This window comes from Rhipicephalus sanguineus, chromosome 1 (assembly GCF_013339695.2).
Source record: "Rhipicephalus sanguineus isolate Rsan-2018 chromosome 1, BIME_Rsan_1.4, whole genome shotgun sequence".
Classification (NCBI taxonomy): domain Eukaryota; kingdom Metazoa; phylum Arthropoda; class Arachnida; order Ixodida; family Ixodidae; genus Rhipicephalus; species Rhipicephalus sanguineus.
In genome coordinates, this window is record NC_051176.1 from 134,707,376 (window position 1) to 134,730,085 (window position 22,710).

Below are 22,710 nucleotides of genomic sequence, written 5' to 3' on the forward strand. Positions count from 1 at the left end.
GCTCGTGCGACTGCAACTTGTATATTGCGTAACTGCATTGTGTCAGACTCCAGCAATTCTTCCTCTGATTTCCGAAGCTGTGAGTAGCGAGGACGCCGATTATCACACTACAGAGCTTCGGGGAGCAGGAGATGCTGCAAGGGCGCCGCATGTCGGAGTCGGCTCTCATGAAGTGCCCATCTGGCCTGTATTGCCGAAAGATATGGTGGGCTAAGATTGCTCACAGTATATGCGAGCGCTGAGGTGTGAAACAACACACGCTTGCGATGGTCCGTGTCCTTCGGATATGAGAGTGAAATCCGCCAACGCAAGCGTGAAATAAAAAAAAAATTCACAGCAAAAGAACAAGCAGAGTGGCTTTGATGTTCGCACATACACACAAAGAATTTTCACACACACACACAAAAAAAATTTTGAAGACGCAGTGACGCACTGTGAAAAATGAAGAATGCACGGATGCAGGAGTGCACTACATTAATTACCACGGGAACAACACTCGGGAAATTCTGCCCGAAAGGTCAAGTTAACAACAATTTTCATTTCGTCCCTATCTTGGGTTCTACAACAAACATTAATGCGTCGCATCAAGGATCTTAAGACTCAAACGTTGCAGAGCATTTCTTCGGGCGTTCAAGGCATAAGTCCATCAGTCTGGGAGTTGTGCCTTGTATACAGCGACCCAAGTATGCCCGCCTGAGCATAAAAGAAAAAAAAAAGGCCACTGGGGTCATTTGTCTCTACGTTTATTAAAAATCATTTGTCACCACACCATGGCGCTAAGACGCTACTGTGTGTTTTGTACGCTCGTAGCGAAAAAAAAAATAGCAGCGCTCGACTGGGCATTGTGACAACCTAGACATGTTACAAACCTTGCAAAATCATTTTGAAGTGCATGTACGACTGTTTAAAGCAACAAAAAAAGTAATAAAGAACTTAAACATCATTCCCACCAAGCCCAGTTTCTGCTCTGTGTAGTACAACAGAGTAAACATTTCATACTGCAGGGCATTTGAATGCATGGTGCAACATGGACAGATATATAGGTAGAAGAGAGAGAGAAAAAAAATGAGAAGCTGTACAGATGGCGAGTTGACTGGGTACACAGCAGGAAACCAGCTGCGCGGTTCTTTTCGGAGACCGTACCCGTACTTCATCGCCTGGCAAAGAATCAGAAACTCTGCGTCCGTCGTCCCTGTCACACTTGCTAAAAAACACGCAATTCTTGCTTGTCGGTCGATAGTTAGGAACATGAGACTTTTTTTCCAACAGCTGTTAGCAGTAAAGAGAAGGCTTCGCCAAGTGTTCAAGTAGTAATAACAAACGTCCACACCCAAGTGCAGTGCCTATACCTTCCACGAGCCCTTTAAGGACAACAAAAGCGTTCCAAACAAGTGTGACTGGGACAGTGCGTTCATTCCATTTCTATATCACGAAGACAGACACACAATGCCCCGTGAGACGAAAACGAGAGCGACTGTCTCGAGTGGTTGTTTCACCGATAATAACAGGCCGCCAGTCACGCATGCGTAGGACGGAGAGCACGCCGTGACAAGTGCTGGAGAAACTTCGATGCCTGTCAAGATGGCGGCACAACGATGATGCTTCGGAATCCGCTTGGCTTCCCAGTGGTTCCGTGGAATGGTGCAATATAGATGTAGCACTACCTCTGGTCCGGCATCTGGAGGAGCCTGGTTGAAGTGAACCGTGCTGTGACGTTTGCCTGCACCCGTGCTCTTAAAGGTACACCCACTGGATGGCCGTACCATAAAGTGCGCCGACAGAACCCCGTGTCTGCTGTCTTTTTTTTTTCCCAGTATGCAAAACAATAAGTTTCGGTACGTACCGCTGGCTTAAAACTCCGAGCAAGAAATAAGGAAAGAAAGCGTTGAACAAAGAAACACACGCAGACACACACATCCAGGAACAATGCATTCAAGTAAGAAGGCCGTAAAACTAAGAGTCCAGGTCCCACGGTGCAACACTATTGACGATTAGTGTCCATCAACTTCAACAACAGGATATACGCGTACGCTTGCAACAACAAAATATCATGGTGGTATTGCCAACACGAAATAAATATGTTACAAAAAAGAAGCGCGGACGGGCAAGACTGCAAATCTATCGCGTCGCACACTGCGTGCCATAGCGGACGCCTATACAACAAAAGAAGATTTTAAAAAAAATGGGGGGGGGGGGGGGTAGAGGAAATATACGTCGGCGCGTGGGCGTCAGTGGATGACTAATATTCTCCTGAATGCATGAAGATCTGGCAGCAGCGAAACTGAAGCCGTCGTCTTTAACGTGGCGCGCGCAGCTATGCTGTTTCCAGAACAGCCAAAATGCTTTGCCTGCGTACCTGAGCACAAAACAGCGCTAACGACGCATATCTTAGGCAATGGCATATGTGGTTGCCATTTGTTTTATCAGCTCTAGAAAATGGTCTTCTTGATGACGCTCTCACCGATTCTACACAAATCGGACGCTGCGTTTACAGAATATTACAACTGGTTCTGCCATTCCTGTCTCAAAGCACAGCTTCTCATTTAGCGGTTGCATCAGCACCTATTCTACAAAAATTTTGTTCATGGAAATTTGTGAGGTATGTGGAGTAAAAGCTGGGTACGAAGCCATCTAAGCTACTGTCATCTATCTGCAACAAAAAGCGATGATGAGGGCCTTATTGTATACAGGAATGGATGATTGTCATTCTGCAATGCAGTGTCTTCTAAGAGCAATGCCCGAAGCAAATGATATTCTCATGACCGTATGGCATTTGACGCCGCAGAGGGGAAAAAAATCATAAAACTCCCGCGACCTCATATGCGTTCCTTTCGTGCACCATTTGGCTGGCTCTGCTTTCCTGCTAGTCACGTGACGTAAGGCAATGGCAAGAAGAGGGACTATTCCTCGCCGCTACGTTCGACATTGTTAGTCTAAATGCGACTGGCCAAGTGATACTGTCGCGGCAGATCAGTCAGCTCAATCGCATTGTTCTTTGCTCTTCCTACTCAGTTTAAGGCAGTTGCCACACCGCAATTCAAGCCACAAGCCCTCACGATCCCCCACGGCCTGTCGTTCACGCTGCGCCTGCGTCTTCCACGCTCATGCTTGTGCGGTGGGAGCATCCGGGGAACACGCAAGAATCGCAGCACTGGCGAGGAGCGTGACGTCTTCACTGAGGTGTGATGGCCACCTTGACGAACTCGGGGCTGTCGTAGGAGATGATCTGGTCGTGGTTCTTGCTGTTCGCAATGTGGCGTACGCGCACGAAGAGGAACGAGGCGACCAACATGGATACGATGAGCAGAAGCAAGAGCACGATGAGACCCGCAGCAAAGCCGGGGAGCGAGATGCAAATGTTTCCGTCAGCCGTCGCGGAGCGGCTGCTGTACACGTCTACGAGGGTGTCGTTGTCTCCCGTAGGCAGGTTGAAGGCGACGTCACCCGGCGCCACCACCTGGATTACCTTCTGTGTCTGGATGTCGGTCGCGTCCGCCCCCACCTCTCGCCGGCGTCGCCGAGCATCGTGCGAGCGTGGCATGCCACCCGTGTGCGCGATCGCGTAGCCCGTGTTCGAGTGCACCACATCGTTGTCGCTGGGCAGCTGCTCGCCCTGTCTGTTATAGAAGACCGGTGGTGGGTTCTCCTTTGGTGGGTCGGTCGACACAGTGACTGCGCCTTGTTTCTTGGTCACGGAGACGGTCTGTTTCTGCGACTCAGACGGTTTGACAAAGTGTGCCTTCTGCTCCGAGTACGCCGATGATGGGTCGCGTGGTGCCGGCAGGTAGTGGCCGCCCAGTGCCGCGTCCCCATCGCACTTGGGCTCGGGACACTCGTAGCGGCACACCTGGATGACACACTGGAAGTGTACATTCATCGAGTCCGGGAACTTGAAGGCCTGGAAGTAGGCGTACGACACGACCGACGCTGAGGCACCGAAATTCTTGATCTTCTGGAAGCGGCTCATGATCTTGGGGCGCGCTACGCATCCGTATTCGTCGACCAGCACGATTGGCTGGTGCTTGCCATCGTGCGCGATACAGTTGCGCACCAGCATGTCGAACTTATTCTCGTCGTCCTTGATGGCCAGCACCATGGTCATGGTCTGGCCTATTTTGACGATGCCGGCAACCTCGCTGGCCCAAGGTCCTTTACCCACCTGGATCTGCATCCAGCACTGGATGTTGTCTCCGAGAAAGTTGGCGGTCACTGCGTCCAGCATGTCGACGTTGAAGGGACGAAAAGTGACCGCCTTTTCGTAGAAGTCGTACCAAGTGCAACGTAGCCGACGCGCCTGGTCCCAGATCTCTTGCACCTGTGGGTCGTACTGGACGATGATGGTGTCTTCGATGAACACGCCGCTTCCGAGGTTGTCGTAGCCGCCCTGTTGGCTACTCGACATGCCGCAGCTGCCCAGGAATATGTCGAAGTTGACGGCGATGTGTCCCGTGTTCGGCGGCAGGTGCACGCACTTGGGGTCGCTGTAGTGGCCCTTGCTGAAGATCATGCCGTGGAATGGCCGGTCGAACTCAAGGAATACCTTCATATGGTTCTTTTCGCACTTGACATTGAGACTCTTGATCTGTGGCATGTCAGGTCGTCCCAGGGGCCACGGGTCACCCGGGTCCTGCGGTGCCACAGCTGCAACTGCGTGGTGGTCGCCGTGGTGGTCGTGTATCGGTATGATCGGCACAGCGGCCACGTGTCCCGCTGATGCCTCGTGGTGCGGCCGCTGCTGCGGCGGCTCGGGAGGCTCGTATCCACCGCCCCCGCGATGCTCGGCCGGGATGTGCGCCGTCTCCTCCTGCTGCAGGTCCTGCGCCTTGTCGATCTCCTTGGCCCACACCTGCGAGACGGAAATAAAGCCAGCTTTGCTCATCATCCGCGTACGTTGTACGATACACTGTAATACAATGCATTTTAGAATACGGTAAATGGTATTGCGATTTCTCGTGTTTATTTTAAATGTTTCGTTGTTTTCTTGTCATTGTAATTTTTTAATAAATATCTGAAATTGGTTACTGCTTTGTATTTGGCAAGTTCATTGTATTTTCGTTATATTCGTATATTAGTTGTGCAGAACGGCCCCGTGACAGTATACAGTTACTTCGAGAGCTCCTGTGCTAACATTTTCATGCAGTTTTCATAACCTCATTGTTGTCATTTGTATACGACGCACATATTGCCTGCGCACAATACAATCGTGTTGCTTTTCTTTCTTCGTTTCTTTCCCTTTGAGAACAAAGTACATTACTGGGCGCTTGAGCAAACTTTACTGGATATAATTTGATGGGAGGATTACGAAAACTTTGTGCGTACTCTGAACATTATGTTAGAAAGCCGCAGCACGCCGTCAGCATGACTATTTGCACGAATAGTAACGTGCTACCTTCGCTGTTTTCTCCGCGCGCGAGATGCGTCTGGGAAGCATACGCAATGACGCGTCATCGCGAAGACCACAAGGTTCATACTACACGCACTTACTGTAATGCACAGTGGGGCGTGTCCGCGTAGGCTGGCATGATAGCCAATGGCACTCGATCTCATAGAGAATATCGCATTGGCGTGAGTGTAGAGACTCGCACACTTCGGCCGAATTAGTCTTTTAATTATGAAATGTGTCCCCGGCAACTTCTAAGAGTCGATCAAAATTTTGGACCTGCCATGTGCTTTAATGGTGACAGTGTCGGCAAGAACGAAGCGCTTCCTTCGCGAGAATGACGTTATGAAAGGTGTCTTATGAGCGTAACGATTCTCATTCCACCTAGCGTGTGCAGCTATTCCTTTGCCACGAAGATGAAGTAAAGCAAAAAATCGCTCACAGCGTGCTCTTTCTTACAAGCAAGACGCAAAACATTTTTCACGTGGAATATCTCGCTGCAAGAAAGAAAAAAAGACAATGTTACTTTTTTTACGGTTGATGATTGCATGCACCCACATCTCCTATACCTTTTGAAACGTGAAACCCTGCAGCTTGTTGTTTAGAATCCCTTGCAGTTGGCCGAATGGTATTGTCTGACCAAGATAAGTAATTGATATTTCAGTTAAAAAAAATAAAAACAAAAAAACCCCGGGAAATCCGGCAGATTAGGTGGTTTTTTTATGCACACCATGGGGTGATATAGGTGTTTTCTCTTTAGAACCAACTTGCAGGCAGGTAATGTCATGAGGCGCAAAAAGAGTTACCGGTTGACGCAGTCAGGTGCATGCAGATATCTATTCTGGCTAATCGCAGGTTGGTACGAGAATTGGGCAACAATGTACGAGTTTCAACAGGAAGGAGCATGAATCATCTTCTTTGCTTGGGCTTGCAGCACTAGCGTACCACGCGTATACCGCACAATATTTGCCCCGCAAGCTACGCGTATGCGGAAGTGCTTCGCTCTTAGATCCCGCAGCGCCACCCATGTTGCTGGTCGTGTTTTATTATTTTTTTTTTCGCAGTCCTCGTCGTTACTTAGCAGTAAACATGTCATGCGTGTTTCAACACCTTTACGGATTTGGATAATATGAAGAGAAAGAAGAAAACAAATATCCGTGAAGCTAAATTTGACTTTAAAAGGACGCGCCTTCTCGCATACTGATATGGTGTCCCCACGGTAGCCGCGTGGATTGCGTGCGAACTTCCTTCTTCGTGCCGAGGACCGTGTCGCCCTTCACCTTCTAAAGCGACAGAGCTTAAATTTAAGCGACCCGTGTTTCCTGTGGTGTCTCTTCTTGTCTGTCTACACACAGATGACGGCGCTGAATGGTCGTAGCGCCGTTTTTCGACACGGGTGCGCGATCCGTGTTTTTTTCGGTTTTGCAATCCAGCTTGCTCTTTTTTCACACACACACAAAAAAAGCTTTGCAAACCAAACGACATGTATCTTTCAACTTTATGCGACACACATTTTGAGGTCGCTGTGTGGTTGTGGATGATCGGGATAATTGCTTCCGGTAATTGTATGAACGCGGTGCACACATTACTTGTGGGGAGTTTCTGTCTCCGATTCTCTTCTTGTAAAGGCGGCCACATGCATGCACACAGACCAGCAGAAACCTCTGCGCTTAGCGATATCTTCTTTTTTCCGTCCGCGCACCGTCTCGTTGAATACCTCACAGATGCTTTCCGCGGTGCTTCTTTGCGCATTTGAAAGAAAGCCTAACGAATTTAATAAACCGTGGGAGATCCAGTACGCCTGTAGACAACTCACGGATAACACTAAAATCCTTGAATTGCCGCATTTCACCGCGATAAGCTACATACCGGCACTATTTGCTTCAAAACGAGGAGCTAATCGGGGCATATAAGGCACGCGAATCGGTGTTTTCACGCCCAGTTTGACCTAGAAAAAAAAAATTCCTTGCGGCGATTCGAGACTAGCCCGCGGTCACGCACGCGTGCGTGCTGGAAACAACTGCGCTGTAGCGCGGCAGAACGTGAGACGGTTATTTTACACGCTCACGTATATACATTACACGGCTGACGATCTGCGGTGCTCAATCTTTGCTTCTGGCTATACGCGCACATCGCCGATTCCGTCAATGGTTGGCGCCAGCTCCAGCCTCTACTTCATATATATATATATATATATATATATATATATATATATATATATATATACACACTGTATAGCACTACACGCAAGCATCTAGCGATCGGATCGAGAGTCGTGCTGGCAGATTTGTTACCCGCGCGTGCATCTAATGGACCGGCGCGAGATCGGTCATCTCGGTAAATAAGTCGTCAGCCATTTCTTTTAGTCTTCGTGTTCTTTTTTTTTCTTGCCGTGAGGAATAAACCCTCTTCGATCACATTACAGAACCGTGACACGCCGTGTAGGCCAAATACCCGAGTTCGTTTTACAGGAATCCGGCGAAGACAAACTGCCAGGGCACCGGTCCCTCCTTCGGGCCATGGCTGCCGTTACGTGGCGCTTGAGTGGGGCCATCGCAAGAATTTGGCTGTTTAACCATGCCTCCCCACTCCACTCCCCCCCCCCTTTTTTTGTTTATAGGAATGGACGGGGAGGAGGAGTTTTTCCCTCTGGCGGCAGCCCGGGTCAAACGGCCCACGAGTTCTGCGCGGGCTGTCGGTGAGCGGCCTTCGCCTGACCCTGTTGGCAAGGTGACTGAGGGGATGCGCCGGCTGCCGTGTTTCCAGCCGCAAAGCACGTGCGCCGCCATAGCTGGTATAAGAACAGCTCGGGCAACAGGTCGCCGTGTCAAAATTCCTGTGCGCGCCGCGAAGTTTGTACAAGCGTGGACGGCAGAAACAAGTAAAAAAAAAGTTGTGGATTCATGGCGGCAGTCCGACCTACGTGACGCTTTAGTTTGACCTTCTATGCAATGCGCGCACTGTACATGGGTGTATATATATATATATATATATATATATATATATATATATACGGAGCGATGTGGAAACGCCCCCGCGTCGATCGACGCCGATCGGCACTGCCTTGTATGCACGATGCTCTGTAGCTCGCGTTGACCTTCGTGTCTCACGGTAGGGTTATCGACTCTATCCGGGGCGTGCGCATACTTGATGAAGAAGAATGCCACAGAATAACGCGGTGCGTGCATAGCCGGCTGAAAGAAGCGCGCACACAGCGAGAGATAACCTCCGGCCACAAGAAGAGTGATTAGTGCCTACCTTACTTGGCTCTGTCTTATACCTGATCGAGCACTGATATGTGAAGGCAATTGGATAGAACACTGTGAGCGCAAACACTAACTTGAAAACGCCATCTGCTCTTTGTGTGTGGTCCAGAGGTTATAAAAACAAACGAGCGGGTAATTTTAACCCTAATGAGATGGCATATATATGGTGTTGACGACTTAGGACAGGCGTTGCTCTACGTCTGAGATATGACGCATATCCGAACCTACTTGTTCACTGCCAAGTCCTTTGATACGGTGGATTAGATCGGTTTAATTTCGACGAACTGGGGTTCTTCGATGTGCGCACAAATCTCTGAATATGGGCGTTTTCGTAGTTCGCCTCAACTGGAATGCGACCGGTAATCTAACTTCGACCTTAAGCTGTGTACTATGATCCTAACGCCAAACAGCAAAACGACAGCTAAGGTAACTGTGGACGCTTTTGCAGGCCAGCTACTCGTCACAACGGTTATCACACATCGCACAAAGTTACGTACCACGCGTTATACACGTATACATCTTCATGGGTATCGCGAATGAAAAGTTTGCGCTTGTCTCTACCCAGTGCTGGGCAGTATCGAAGATACATGTATCTTAGATACTATCTTAGATACTCTTTGGGTATCTTGTATCTGTATCGCGATACGTCTCGAAAGACGAGTATCTGTATCTGTATTTTCGATACATTCGAAAATATATCGTGTATCTTAAGATACAAGATACTTCTATCGCAACACAACCGCGCGACACAATAATCACTGGCCAAGCTCCGCTTCTCAAGCTGGTACTGCTGCCACTAAGCCATCTGAATAAGCCTAAGGGCAGTGACTTTATTTTATTTTTACGCCAGAGTAATCGAGTGACGGTAGAAGATCAGAAGACAAGCGCGCGGACGTCTACGCCCAGCCCACCTACCTTTTGTTTTCTCGATTTCTTTTCTTTTTAGTTGCACCAATGCCGCGACACTTGCTCTTAGCCACTGTCCTGCGCCACGTACTCCACTGCGTGCGGCGTCTATCGCGCAAATTCTGATGTTGTTACAGTGTCGTTATTGAAGATTCTCTTGAGTCTTGCTCCGTAATGAAATGTGATGCGTGCAAGAATGGGGTTGCTTTGCGTCGCATGGATTTTACATATCAGCAGTTACAAAGATCTCGTGCATGTAAGTTTGACTTGCATGCAATGAATTAACGTATATGCAAATAAGATTCCAACAACTTTAGCACCACTGGTACTGATGCTAGATCTAATAGAGCAAGCGCTTACCTAAGAGAAAATAACTTGGCGTACCATATTTTTCACTTCCATCTACATTTATTCAAAAATTTATGACATCATAGTTTGATTATTAGCACAAGTGCTTCCTTAGCTGTCATTTTGCATCACATACATTACCTAGGTCTTTGCACTGTTTTTCCGGTCTGGTCACTGCGGTATATGTCTTTTGTAACGCGCTCCCAAAATAAGATTTCTGCTTTGTTTTTCTGTCTGCTTTATTTCTACTACTCTTTAGACATTTACACGTTGCCAAGGCGATCTTGAAAGCAATTATATAATTATGTAGGCGTGCCTTGAGTTTAGAGTACAAAATATTCTGTTTACCGCTTAAGAAAATAGCGAAACTGAGTTTGCATTATAATAATGTAAATCATTAGAAGCCATCTTAAAGATGTTAGGGGATTCGAGAAACGTTGTTTTACTGAATGCTCCGTTTTACTCATGAACGTCCCAACGAGCCGTTTCAGGCAATTTTCCATAGGCACGGAATTTCCTATTGTCTCAACAGATAAGACTTCATGCTCATAGCTATTAAGGGCGCCGTGTGTATTGTGTTTCTGTACTCATTCAATGTGAATGTTTGATACACAACCACATCTATATTTTACTTATATTTATTTTCCTGTTTTGGGTCTTAAATATTTTTCTTATTACTAATCGCCACGTAATGGGAGCTATAAGCGGCAAGAGCGCGAATAGCGGCGGTGTCCTGCGACGCTTTGTGCAACTATACAATACGTCTGAGACATTTCTGTGTTGCACATGTTCTCTCGTTGAAGAAAAATTGCTAAAATATTGCACGTTAGTGAGTGTATAAACAAAGAATCCCTTACGCTAGCAGCTAAGTAGAACATGAAAATTCATTGCTGTTTTACGTCATCTACGTATACACCAGGGGTCTCAGACTCAGCTCATAGCCGGTGGGCCGCAGTCGCGAAATTTAGCTCCAAGGGCTGGGACAGTGAAGATGGTGGGGTCGGATAGAGTTTGAACAAAATGACGTTGCCATTTGAAAGGAAGCCTCTCTCATATCTCATATACAGGTCATTTCTGAAGGGGATTTGGAGTCAGGATTCGAGAAACATCAGTGCCGATGTATACAACGAGTGAAATCTGGACGCGGATTGAAATATAGAGTTTTTGCTTCATGGTTATGTTTCAGCACAGGGTGAACACATGCTCCTCACGAAAGAAATGCTTGAGACCAGTCATGTCTGTGTAGCTCACGAGCATACTTATTTAGAAAAAAAAAATGGGAAGGAGACGGTCATGTGTGCCGGCCAGGCCCCTAGCGAATGGTCTCAAACCCCGTATACGCCATGCGCCCACCCCCCGCCAAAAAAAAAAAAAAAGTCTACCAGCGTTGTTGCTGCTGTGCACCTGTCCGAATATACGGTATTGTGCAAACAAGGTAAAAGTCGACACCGGTATTTGCGTCGTCGTGCGAAGGCTTCTTATTGACGTTATTGTTCCTCTTTTTCTCCTCCTAACTTCCCTTCCTCTGTCTCTTCTCTCCTCCCGAAAGAGCAGGCAGGCGTTGTGCCCCTCTTGGTGGCAGTTGCCAGCTTGCTCTCTCCCTCTTTTCTCTGTGTCCCTGTGCTTGTATGTATGTATACAAATCAAATAATAATAATAATAATAATAATAATAATAATAATAATAATAATAATAATAATAATAATAATAATAATAATAATAATAATAATAATAATAATAATAATAATAATAATAATATTGTGATTATATGGCAACCCGCTATCTGGTCGGCAAGTTGAGCAGCGACTCCCATTAATTGCAAAAATGACAAGCAAGAACCGCTAACAGCGAAGTGTATAAAAGAGTTGTCCTGAGAAGAAGCTAAAACAAGCCCCAATAAGTTTAGAAGGCAACTAATGTACTTCGAGCAAGAAGGGCAAAAGTTTTGAGATACTAACAGACATTTCATTCATGTGAAACGAAATAGGTCACAGTCAAGAAATTTTCAACAAGACAGTTTCGTGTATAGGCGTTTGCTGAAATATTATATTGATCTATAATAACAAATTTGAGAATGTATCGAAGTATCTTAAGATACAATTGCCAAGTATCGTATCGGATACAATTATTGTGGCAGTATCTTGTATCTGTATCTCCAATACTTCTGGCCTGAGTATCTTGTATCGTATCGCGATACAATTTCAAAGTATCTTTGCCCAGCCCTGTCTCTACCCTTTCGTTTTCCTTTTCTAGCTCGTGCACAGAATCGTATACATTTGCTGTAGTGGAGAGCGATGTCAGAAGACCATGTGCAACAATCGCACGGGACTACTTCGCCATTTCGTGACACATTTCGTCTTATCTTAAACTCCATGCACGAGTGTGGGACAAACATGGCTAAGTGGTCATTTTTCCGTTCATGGACGTGTGGTAAAGTTGCATAATAGCTTCTCAAAGGGGGGACATAAGCACGGGAACAGGTACACGAAACACAGCATTAGCGTTCGGCATCATGCGAGTTCACAACCTGCTATGGCATGTGCCAGCAGCATCTTTGTTGCATGCCGTCAAGCCGGTTCCATCAGTCGCATGTAATTTACGAGCGGCGTTTTCACGGGCGTTGCGCTCAAAGATGCAGTGCGTCAAACAGAAACCTGAGCCTTGCGAACGCAGTGAAGTGCGGCGGCTATTTTTTCCACCTTCACACGTGGTCGACTACTCAAAAATTGCGCATGCGAGTTTATAGCACCTCCTAATCCCGGAACGCCTGAAAAACCGCGACGTTCCACGTTTCTGCTTTTCAACTGTTAGTTGGGCGTGTATGGGCAGACTGCGCGCGCGACATCCGCGCATTGTATGGTAGTAAATGCGGAACACGGATGCTAGGCCTCGCAGATATGCGAACGTTCTTCGAGGAACGTGAGCTGCGCTCCTTGAAAAATAAAAAGAGCAATTAAAGACGAGCGAGACAGACTCGACCGGCCTTTCGGTAGCTCGGCGGACAGAACACGTACACACACTTCCTGCAGCACGCATGCGCTCGTGCTGCTTTGCCCATTCGACCTTGATTGGCATGATCATTTGCCTATTTTTTTTTTATTCTTGCACTTTTTCTTGCCAGTATCTGCTCTTTTTTTCTCTGCCAGTCGGCTTCATTGCCGGCTTTTGCGGGCACATGCTCGTGATGCCGAACCACTCAAGTCCTCTCCTGCAGAGAAATATAGGCACGCGTGCTTCAACGGCGCCACTAATGAGCTGCCTAATATTGATTGATCCATAATGCATGCCTTTCCCCCAAGGGGTATATACAGGATGACTCGAAGTAGTTGTGTTCTGTCTTCATCTGGTGAACATCGGAGACAAAATTTTTATTTGAAATATCAGGCAGGTAGTACGTAGTGGTGACTGTTGCTCACATGTAAAGGAGCTGGGTAATTCAAACAATATCTGTATACACTTGCTTTTCAAAGTTGATGGAAGGTTTCCTTGGTTTTTGGGCCCTCACTGAACATTAATGATATCCCCATTACTCTGCCCCTTTTATGTGGAAAGCTACATCATAATAAGAAAACTCGCACCTGAAATAACAAAAAAAGTCGCCGCCAAAGATAGTTGGCGAAAGATTATATATTTTACAGACGCCAGTGATCAGACGGATACACTAGCTGGAGATAATCGTTGGAGATAATCCTTGTAACGGAATGAACACGTAGATACGACGTGACTTACGTAACGTGACGCGATTTGCGCGGGGTCGGATTTACGGAATACGTAGGTCCCACCCTGAAAGTGGGTTCAAAACAACCACCTGCCGTTAAACGTACGTGTATATAGCTGTAAGTTGACATGCATGCACGCGTATAGTATTTGATGGGTTCCAGGCCGCTAGGGATTGCGAGGATTACAGTTAGCATGGTCAGATGCATGAATGACCGAGAATCGCAGGAGTTGTAAGTGCCGCGCGAGGTCGACCCTGAATAGCGGCACATTTGCAACTACGAGAGGCCCCAGACGGTGTAACATCTATAGGATAGTGTCCATTGCTCTTGCTTAGTGAGGACTTCGCCACTGACGGCCTTGAACGGTGTAGCTACGAAGGGGCGAGGCACATACGATAACTTGAGAACAGTCGCGCCGTGCGGCGACCCGGACGTTATAGCACTGGAACCGATAACTGCCGCTTCCACCACACAGGAGCAATCATCGCTGGGGCGATGACTACTGCAGTGCCACCGCGGGGCCATTAACTGGTTCTACGATTTGCAAAAAAAAAGGGATATTAAGAAAAAAGGCGTCCTAGATTGCGTAAGAGTGAAAAGCTAGATGGGGGCTTGAAACTGAACATTGTTCTAGTGTAGAAGGACACGTAAGGACACATGCACGCTGCCCACGTCATCCTCGGGAAGACACACAACCGCTGCTCCGTGGCTGGTTCTTTACCGCCCCGCGAAGCTCCAGACGTGGACGAAGGCAAAGGACCGATTCTGTCGCTTACTAAATGGCTTAGAAACTTTTCACAATGACTGCGCCGATTTTGCTGACGTTTCAAATGATCATGTCTCATATATTTTCAGCAGTCGCTCACAAGCACCGGCCGCTATCGCTTCGGGGCAAGTAAGCCATGTGTCGGCTGGCTTGCTCATGTGGCACCACTGTCGAAAAGCCGCCGTCGTCTCCGGTAACTCTGACGCACAGGTGTGTCACACAGCATCACATGGCTCCCGCGCTCTCTACATATAGAAAGCTCTGATATGTGTATACGTATGCCGCTTGTAAGTGGTATATTTCCGAGTGTGAGAAGCATTTCTTTGTAAACCTGACTTCCGTCGTCCGATGTCAGTGTGAGAACGTGCCATAGACACTGCACGCGACGCCGAAACACAATGAAACTGCCAAGTGTGCCTCACCCCGAAAGCTGCCCCTAAGGCGTTAGAAAACCAGAATCGGGTTAATGGGGGCGTCGGAAGCAATCGATATTCTGATGACAGTAACGTATAGGAGAAAGACAAGAATAAAGAGCGCGCGAATAACGATCCACCTGTCTGTACTACACGTGTTCCCTACGCGCCTCACTTCCCAAATTGATTGAGCGTGACGCGGAAACTGAGCCGTGACACGCGATATGCACATTAACGCTGGGAAGACGCACAGCAGCCTCCATCAATTAATGTTTCAATCGCGACTCCCTGTACGACGTTCTTATTCGTGATCGCTTCCATTTTGCTCTATACTGTGTTCAAGGCTGCACAATTCTCAGCTCCACGTCTACTTTTCTTCTTCTCTCTTTTCAGCGGCTGCTCCGCGATAGACCGACCGCACGGAGAACTGCTGCAAAGCGCCTGCACGCTCGGTTGCCCAGTTTTGCGAAACCCGTCTCCTCTCTCCATTAAGCGGCTTCTAAGAAGAAAAAAAAAAGAACGCAGACACAGAATCTAAATAACAAAATCGAGATGCCGTATACGTCTCTTTCTACGAGTGAGAAGTGAAGGCGGCGTTATGCACATTCACCTCAAGAGGTCGCGTTTGCTACTCTTAATTCCGGCAAAAGATAGAAAAAAGGGGGGGAGGGGGCTGAAAAGGGTTGCGCATTATTATTGTTATTATTTTATTCTCCAACATTTTCCTCTCTCCAACGTAATGTCCCCCAGCGCCTCGGCAACACTGCACGCGCGGCGCATGCCGGGCACTTCGTGTGTCTTTTACTCTTCCGTGTTCAGTCATTTCCTGGAAAGAAAAGATAATCTACGGCAAAAGAGCGAAAGAAAGAAAGAAAGAAAGAGTCGAGCAGCGGAAGTTCGCCCCATCTTGTCCTTTTGACACTCCCAGAGCTTGGGTGCTGCTCCCTGAGACTATATTTCTAGATGCGGCCACTTTATACTGGTGCACGCATGAGAACGTATCCAGTGCCAGGGCACGGACAGACACGGAGTCGCGGCTCCACGGGTCAGCCACTCTGGTGGCCTACCTTTTCTTTTTTTTACTCTGGTGACACCAAATATGAACAACACGAAAAGTAAAAACGAATCTACTAGGATTCCTCAGGTCGTTTAGGAAGTGTACACCACAATATGGGTTGGGCCAGCCTTTGCGATGCGACACTGAACACACCAGTTTTTTTTCTATTCTATTTTCGTTCGTTAGAGCACGAACATTGTATGAATCGCCGAGAAATTTATAGGAAAGTGTAGTGAAACCTAGAGAAAATACGACCAGGATACCTTTGCGGTTGTTTCGTCTTAGCGCGTCCTCTGTCTGGCTGACGCGTTAGATAAACTCGTCGCAAGCAAAACTAAACAGCAATGGGGCCTCAACCCGATAGCAGCTCTTGAACTAACTGGCTCCTGCCTCCTTAAATCTGCACAGAGCATGCCGTCGAAAAAGAAGTTTAGATCACGTTGTACGTTGTATTACCACCTGTTCTACGCAACCAATTAAAGGTGCGGTTACATAACCTAACGTTATGTGCCAACTTCCACGTAATGCGCCAACCCTCCGTGACCCACGTAACCGAAATAGCTATGTGGGTAACGCTAATATAGGGTCTTACGCCAAGTCCGGTTACAGCCCTACACAAATGATCTGATTGGAATGAGCCTATCGAACTGGTGAATAACTATACTGCGTACACAATCCGCGGCCCTTATTTCGACCAAAAAAAAAAAACTCGCCTATTTTCATTTTTCCCTGCATCGACCTTGCGTCCTGGCTGTGAAAGATGAACTAGATTTGGCAGTGCTGCGGCTGCTCGAGAAGAGGAGAATTCTTCCTCGACTCTGGTGAGCGTCGTTCCCTCCCTGTTGTGCAAATGGGCAGTCGCTCATCCAATAAGCGTCGCTTGCCAGTAACCGCTAAATAAGTGTATCTGCATTACGTTCAGATTATTTCTACAATATGAAAATTTTCGAAAATCCATACTCCGAGAGAGAAATAATTTATTCTAGAAATGCTTCCTAGGTCGAACTACTGAGTACGATGGCGCTGGTCTTACAGATTCGGAGGCACCCAAACACCGCAAAAGTTCACAATATACGTATTGTTTATCGTATCAATATTTCTGCGATGTTCAAAAGGCAGCAAAAGGTTGTTTGCTGCATTTCTTTTTTTTTTTTTTTTTTTGCTTATGACGAATACACGCAGGTGAAGTGTGCCATCGACAAAACTTTGTCATGCACCGCGGGTTGAGCTGCGTCGTTCCACTATGTGGCGTTAAGGCCTGCTCAGTACGCGTTTTTGATTCTGTTGTATAATGAAACGCAATAATTGACAATTACTGGTTTTCTTAATCTTCATGACATAAGGAAAAAAAAAGATACACGCGTCCTCTCTTGTAGTTAATAGATGCAACCTTGAGCTTGTTCAGCTCGCCCGTTAAACAAGTGTTGTGCTTCATCAGGGCATGACAGCAGTGAGATCCCAGTTCCCAGAAACGCGTCGCATGCACCCTTCATCAAGGGATCATGAACGACTACAGCTGATGCCGGGCCTCGTGACCGCGGCGACAACAATTCTCATGGGTGCGTGTAACGCCGAAACACGCACGTACTCACCCAGGCAAAGATCACCTTTCTTAATAAAGAGAACGTATGTATATCTCCTCACTTCCGTCCATCGATGCAAAAAAAAAAAAAAGCTGGTCCTTCGTTTAGGCTACCACGACGTCACGTAGAATGCTTGGCATTTCGGTGCTAAGAACTAGTGCCGCCGCCATACACCTGAACACATGGTACGTGAAGCATCGAGACCAAGCAAGTCAGAGGCATTATACTTGCTCACCCTCGAAGCTTAAAACTCGTTGCAGGTAGCCAGGTATGACCTGGAATGTACGCGCAAGGCCTAAAAAAAGGCGTGGCTATCAGTGTCTTATATATCTATGGGCGGGTGTATTCAAACATATTATTTAAAAATCGCTTCACGTCGTCTCCGAACTGGACACTAGAATTTCCCACCGCCCTTAACGCTAAGTGGGGCAGGCCAACTTTGTGATTTGAATACCATTAAGTTAACGGCAGAGTAGCGTGGCTGCATGTTCCGGCTTGAGCAGAGAGACAGGAGCCTGCATGCACACTGACCTCGGCGGCACTTTATAGATTTGTGTTATGATATCTCGGCCAAACTCTTCGAGGAGCAGTTGACAGCGTGCATTTTTTTTTTCTCCCCAAAAACAGAAGTCGAAGTTACCACGAAATTCCAGAAAGCTATCCTGTAATCGAATTTGGAGTCTCTGGATTCAAAAGGCATGCGGAGGTTTGCCGTAAGCTTTATGTCCAAAAGCAGGCATTCAATGGCGAATTTATGTATGATCCGCACTATATAGTCCTGCTGGACTAGCCCGGTCTACTGGTTACGGTGCTCGACTGCTGACCCGAAGGTCCCGGGATCGAATCCCGGCCGCGGCGGCCGCATTTTCGATGGAGGCGGAAATGCTTGAAGCCCGTGTACTAAGATTTAGGTACACGTTAAAGAACACCAGATAGTCAAAATTTTTGAGGAGCCCTCCACTACGGCGTCCCTCATTATCATATTGTGGTTTTGGGATGTAAAACTCCAACAATCATTATTAGTCCTGCTGGATATCACCGAACGTAACTAATGACACGCATAACAGTATTGATTGGACATAAATAACTGTACACAAGTAGCGTGCTTCGATCGTTTTACGACACGGGACAAAGATTCGAATAAAAAATATAACACAAGCATTCACGGTGCCTCATCACACTTCGGCCAGATAACTTTAAGCCCGAACAACACATTAAGTAACAATATACTACAAGACTGCGGAAGCGCCGAGCCCTTTTCTATATGGTGCCAGCGTTTCTGCAAGACTAGTCCGTTCGTCAGAACATCAGACACGATCTGAAGTTTTATTCTCGTGTATTCGGAGTTCTCATAATTCACTGTCTTTCACTTCCATCTACATTATCATGTCGGATAGCACAAAATTGAGAAAGACAGACAGGAAATTTAGTGGCTGCTATTATTGCCCTGTCTCTGCCTCCTCTTTCGTCCTTTCTCCAACTTAGGCTGTCTCCTATATATTGCGAAAAATTTGTGCTCATAAAATCCAGTGCTTAAAAATCGAGAAAAATACTTTGGTTTCTGCTTCTGCGTTGGCTTCGCAGCAGATGACACAACTTCGACGCACGCTCGTAATCACACACACACACACACACACACACACACACACACACACACACACACACACACACACACACACACACACACACACACACACACACACACACACACACACACACACACACACACACACACACACACACACACACACACACACACACACACACACACACACACACACACACACACACACGCACACACGCACACACACACACACACACACACACACACACACACGCACGCACGCACACACACACACACACACACACAAACACACACACAAAAGCATATCACGTGACTGGTATAGGGCACGCGAACTCACCTGATGATGCGGCAGGGGCCACGTACAGGCCACCAGGAGGAAGAATAGCAGGCACAACGGTCGGGGCATCGCTTCTCCTCCCTGCGCCAGCGGGAAAGACCTGGGTTACGGTATGTTCACTTTTCTCAGCGCGATAAGCAGCAGCACGCACTTTTCACTGCATGATGCTAGCATCTCCATTACTATCCAAGAAAAAAAAATTAAAATTAACAAGGAGTATCCCCACTGCCCAACGAGCCTCCGCAGTGAGTGAGTGACAACTTTATTTGGTCCAAAAGTGGCAGAAGCTGAACGCGACTAGAGGTCCCGCTAGCTCAGCCAGGTGGCTCCACCCAGGAAGGTGCAGGAAGCTGGAGCCTCTCGGCAACACGTTTGCCCCGTATGTGTATATACCCGAGTTGCGAAGCAGTAAGGCGGTGTGTACTCGATCATGCCAAGTAACCGAGCACCCATTCTGAAGGACGAGGGAACGCGCATTGCAGTACTGCTGTATACCGGTATTTTTATATATCGCGGCTTCACAGTGAGCCCCGATAGTCGCTAAGCGCACGCCTTGAGGCACCTGTAGGCAGATAATGCAGCACGAGTGAACCAGGTGTTTCCGCGAGGACTGCCGAAATTTAGTGAACCCAATGCAGTATAGGGATGACGCAGCGATTGTTTTGCGGTGTGGCGTTTAGTGCGGCACAAACGTAGCAGCATAGTACGTCGGGTCGAGAACAGCCTTCATAAACCCCTGTGCTGTTTCGAGATGTTAAACCTCGCATTTTAAGTTCTACCTATCAGGAAGGGCGTATCAAATTTATTTTCATGCACTTGCAGTTCCTTTGAGCAACAATTCTCAACAACAACAATGGCCCAAAAACTTTTGTCGCCTAGCTCCTATGCTATACTATAAATGCCACTTGTAGGCATCGCAGAAATTCGGTTACATAAGATTTAAACGAACACGCTTTAAAAAAACATTTCCTACGCATGGATTTCAATTTCAATGATATCCCTCGCGATAAGCTCAACGTAGTCCACAGAAACAATATAGAGAATGCACGTCATCACAATGCAAACATTACGTGAACCATGATCAGCAAGGCACCTGTAGCAAAAGGCAAACGTTTTCTCATAAGACTTTTTTCAAAGGACATAGAGCTAGATAAACGTACGCGATGCAGAGTCTCGTTCGATGACATACGAAACGACGTGCTTATGCTTTGTACTGTGGATAGAACTCAGAACAAAGTGTGTGCCTGCTTAGACACATAATCTACATAGTGCGTGAAAGACACTTGCAGCAATGTGTAAAGATCACAAGGTGTATATACATATTCGAGTACTGTCATTAACAGACGCAATTGAACACTTTATTGAGATGTTGTTAATTGCTAGTTTGATATAGTTTTATTTATTTATTTATTTATTTATTTATTTATTTATTTATTTATTTATTTATTTATTCTCGCATTTTGACTAATTCTCGTATCTTTTTCTTGCATGGCATAGAAAAATGGAGTAGCCGGGCCACACTCCATCTCTGCACAGCAACTCCTGCAACAGGAAGTAGATATGTAAGTTTAACGCAAGTTTCACTTTTTTAGCTATATCGTCCATGGCAAGGACCGTCTGTCATATAATACTTTTTCTGTATTTCTCCTCCTTTAGTGACTTGTGCGTGCCTTCGTTTAAATAAACTGAAATCTATCATCGATGTTATTAAGGGCCCTTAAACGACGACAGACCCAATAAGTCCTATGTTAACGTAGACATGTCTTTTGACCAATATTTACTGCGCACTATTTTTTTTATTTTAATGTTTTCTAAACCCATTCTAAGTTGAATTAAATGCGGTCATGGAAGCAACGCTTGTAAAGGGAGCTTTAAGATTTATTACTAGCGCCTTCTCTTCAGCCTGTATCTTTAAAGTCACGAGAGGCTCGTGAGGAGCACAGGCTTGCAAAACCTTGTATTATAACAGAGAGCTGAGCTAGTTGGTAAGTATTTACTCGAAGAGACGGGGCGTGCAAACGCGGACACACGAAAGAAGTCAAGACACCATAAACCCCGTCTTTGATGTCTTGATTTCTTTTTTGTGTCCGTGTTGTACACCCAGATTTGTAGAATGAATACCTTCGATTATACTACACGATTTGCAAAAGATTGAAGAGGCTGTCGTCAGTTGTGACACTGCGTGCCAAGACTCGGGTGGCCAAGCTGCAAAACCAGTGTGAATGGCTGTTCCATACTACACAAATGACGCTCGTTCATAGTTCCTGAGCGCACTTCGACATGGACGAGCACTATGAATTCATGGTGCATGTTCGGCCGCTAAAGTGTAGTCGTCGCTAAGTATCAGTTCAATGAATAAACAAGAAAACTTTTCTCGAAGCATTCCAATGAAGCGTGTACCTCATGTCCTTGTGTAATCTCGGATACAAGACGAGTTTTCCTTCAACTTGTTGATTCTTTTTTCGAGCAAACATGTCGAGATTAAACTATTATTGCATTCTGCTGCATACAGGTGCCAAAGACAAGTTTCACCCCTTCTTAAATGCAAACTGTGCCTTTTATTTTTTTGCGTGTATTATCACAGTGAAGTTGGTTGGTTGGTAAAAAGTGACAGTTTCGCCTCAAGGGCGAAGCAATGAATGCGGTAGCAAGAAATTGGAATGTCACAGGAAGAACGGCAAGCAGCTAGAAACTCGCTGCGCGCTGCTAAAGCACAAAGGACGCAGGAAAAGAAAACACATAAGGCGAGTGCGAACTAACAACTGTCACAGCTCGACACTTGCAGCGCGCTGCTCAAACACAAAGGAGGCACGAAAAGAACGCACAGGTAGACATAGGACGAGCGCGAACTGTCAAAGTTGTTACTTCAACTAACCCTTATACATTGGCTCTTCTAGCTAGCAGACCACTCCTTTCGCAAACGCGGCCGCTGCAGCGAGTAATGTGACCTTCGTGTGGTCTATAGCTTCAATGCAAACTTTGCGGTGAAAGCACAAGACGTACAAAACTCCCCCGCAAGGGATAATCGCACGAGCACGCTCGACCACGCCCTGTATGTCAAAGTACAAGTCGAAGGCGCACGTCCCAACTCCGGCGAAACACTATTGGCCTCGAGATCTTGGTGTGGCGCCCTCTCGCGTGTGAAATCAGAGCGGGGACTCCGCTCTCAACCGCGCTGCAGCAGCCGCTGCTCCTGTATGCGAATCGTCTGCTTCAGGCGGGAACTTTGTCGAACGAACAGCCTCGCGACTGTCAACTAACGCATGCAACGAATGTTTTCGAGTGTAATCTTGAATTTGTTTTAGTTGCGGCCCAATTGACAGGGCCAAGAAATCCCCGGATGGCCGACG

General features: G+C 46.9%; 1 protein-coding gene across 1 annotated transcript in view; it reads right to left on the reverse strand.

Moving 5' to 3' along the window:
• Positions 1 to 727: 727 nt before the first annotated feature.
• The window catches only part of LOC119398692 (uncharacterized), an 81,691-nt gene continuing 59,708 nt past the window's right edge, over positions 728 to 22,710 (reverse strand). The window contains exons 2-3 of the mRNA XM_037665521.2: positions 19,361 to 19,441; positions 728 to 4,846 (exon numbers count right to left, since the gene is read on the reverse strand). Coding sequence (XP_037521449.1) covers positions 3,173 to 4,846; positions 19,361 to 19,429 — 1,743 coding nt within the window. The 5' untranslated portion in view covers positions 19,430 to 19,441 and the 3' untranslated portion in view covers positions 728 to 3,172. The remainder of the gene's footprint in view (positions 4,847 to 19,360; positions 19,442 to 22,710) is intronic.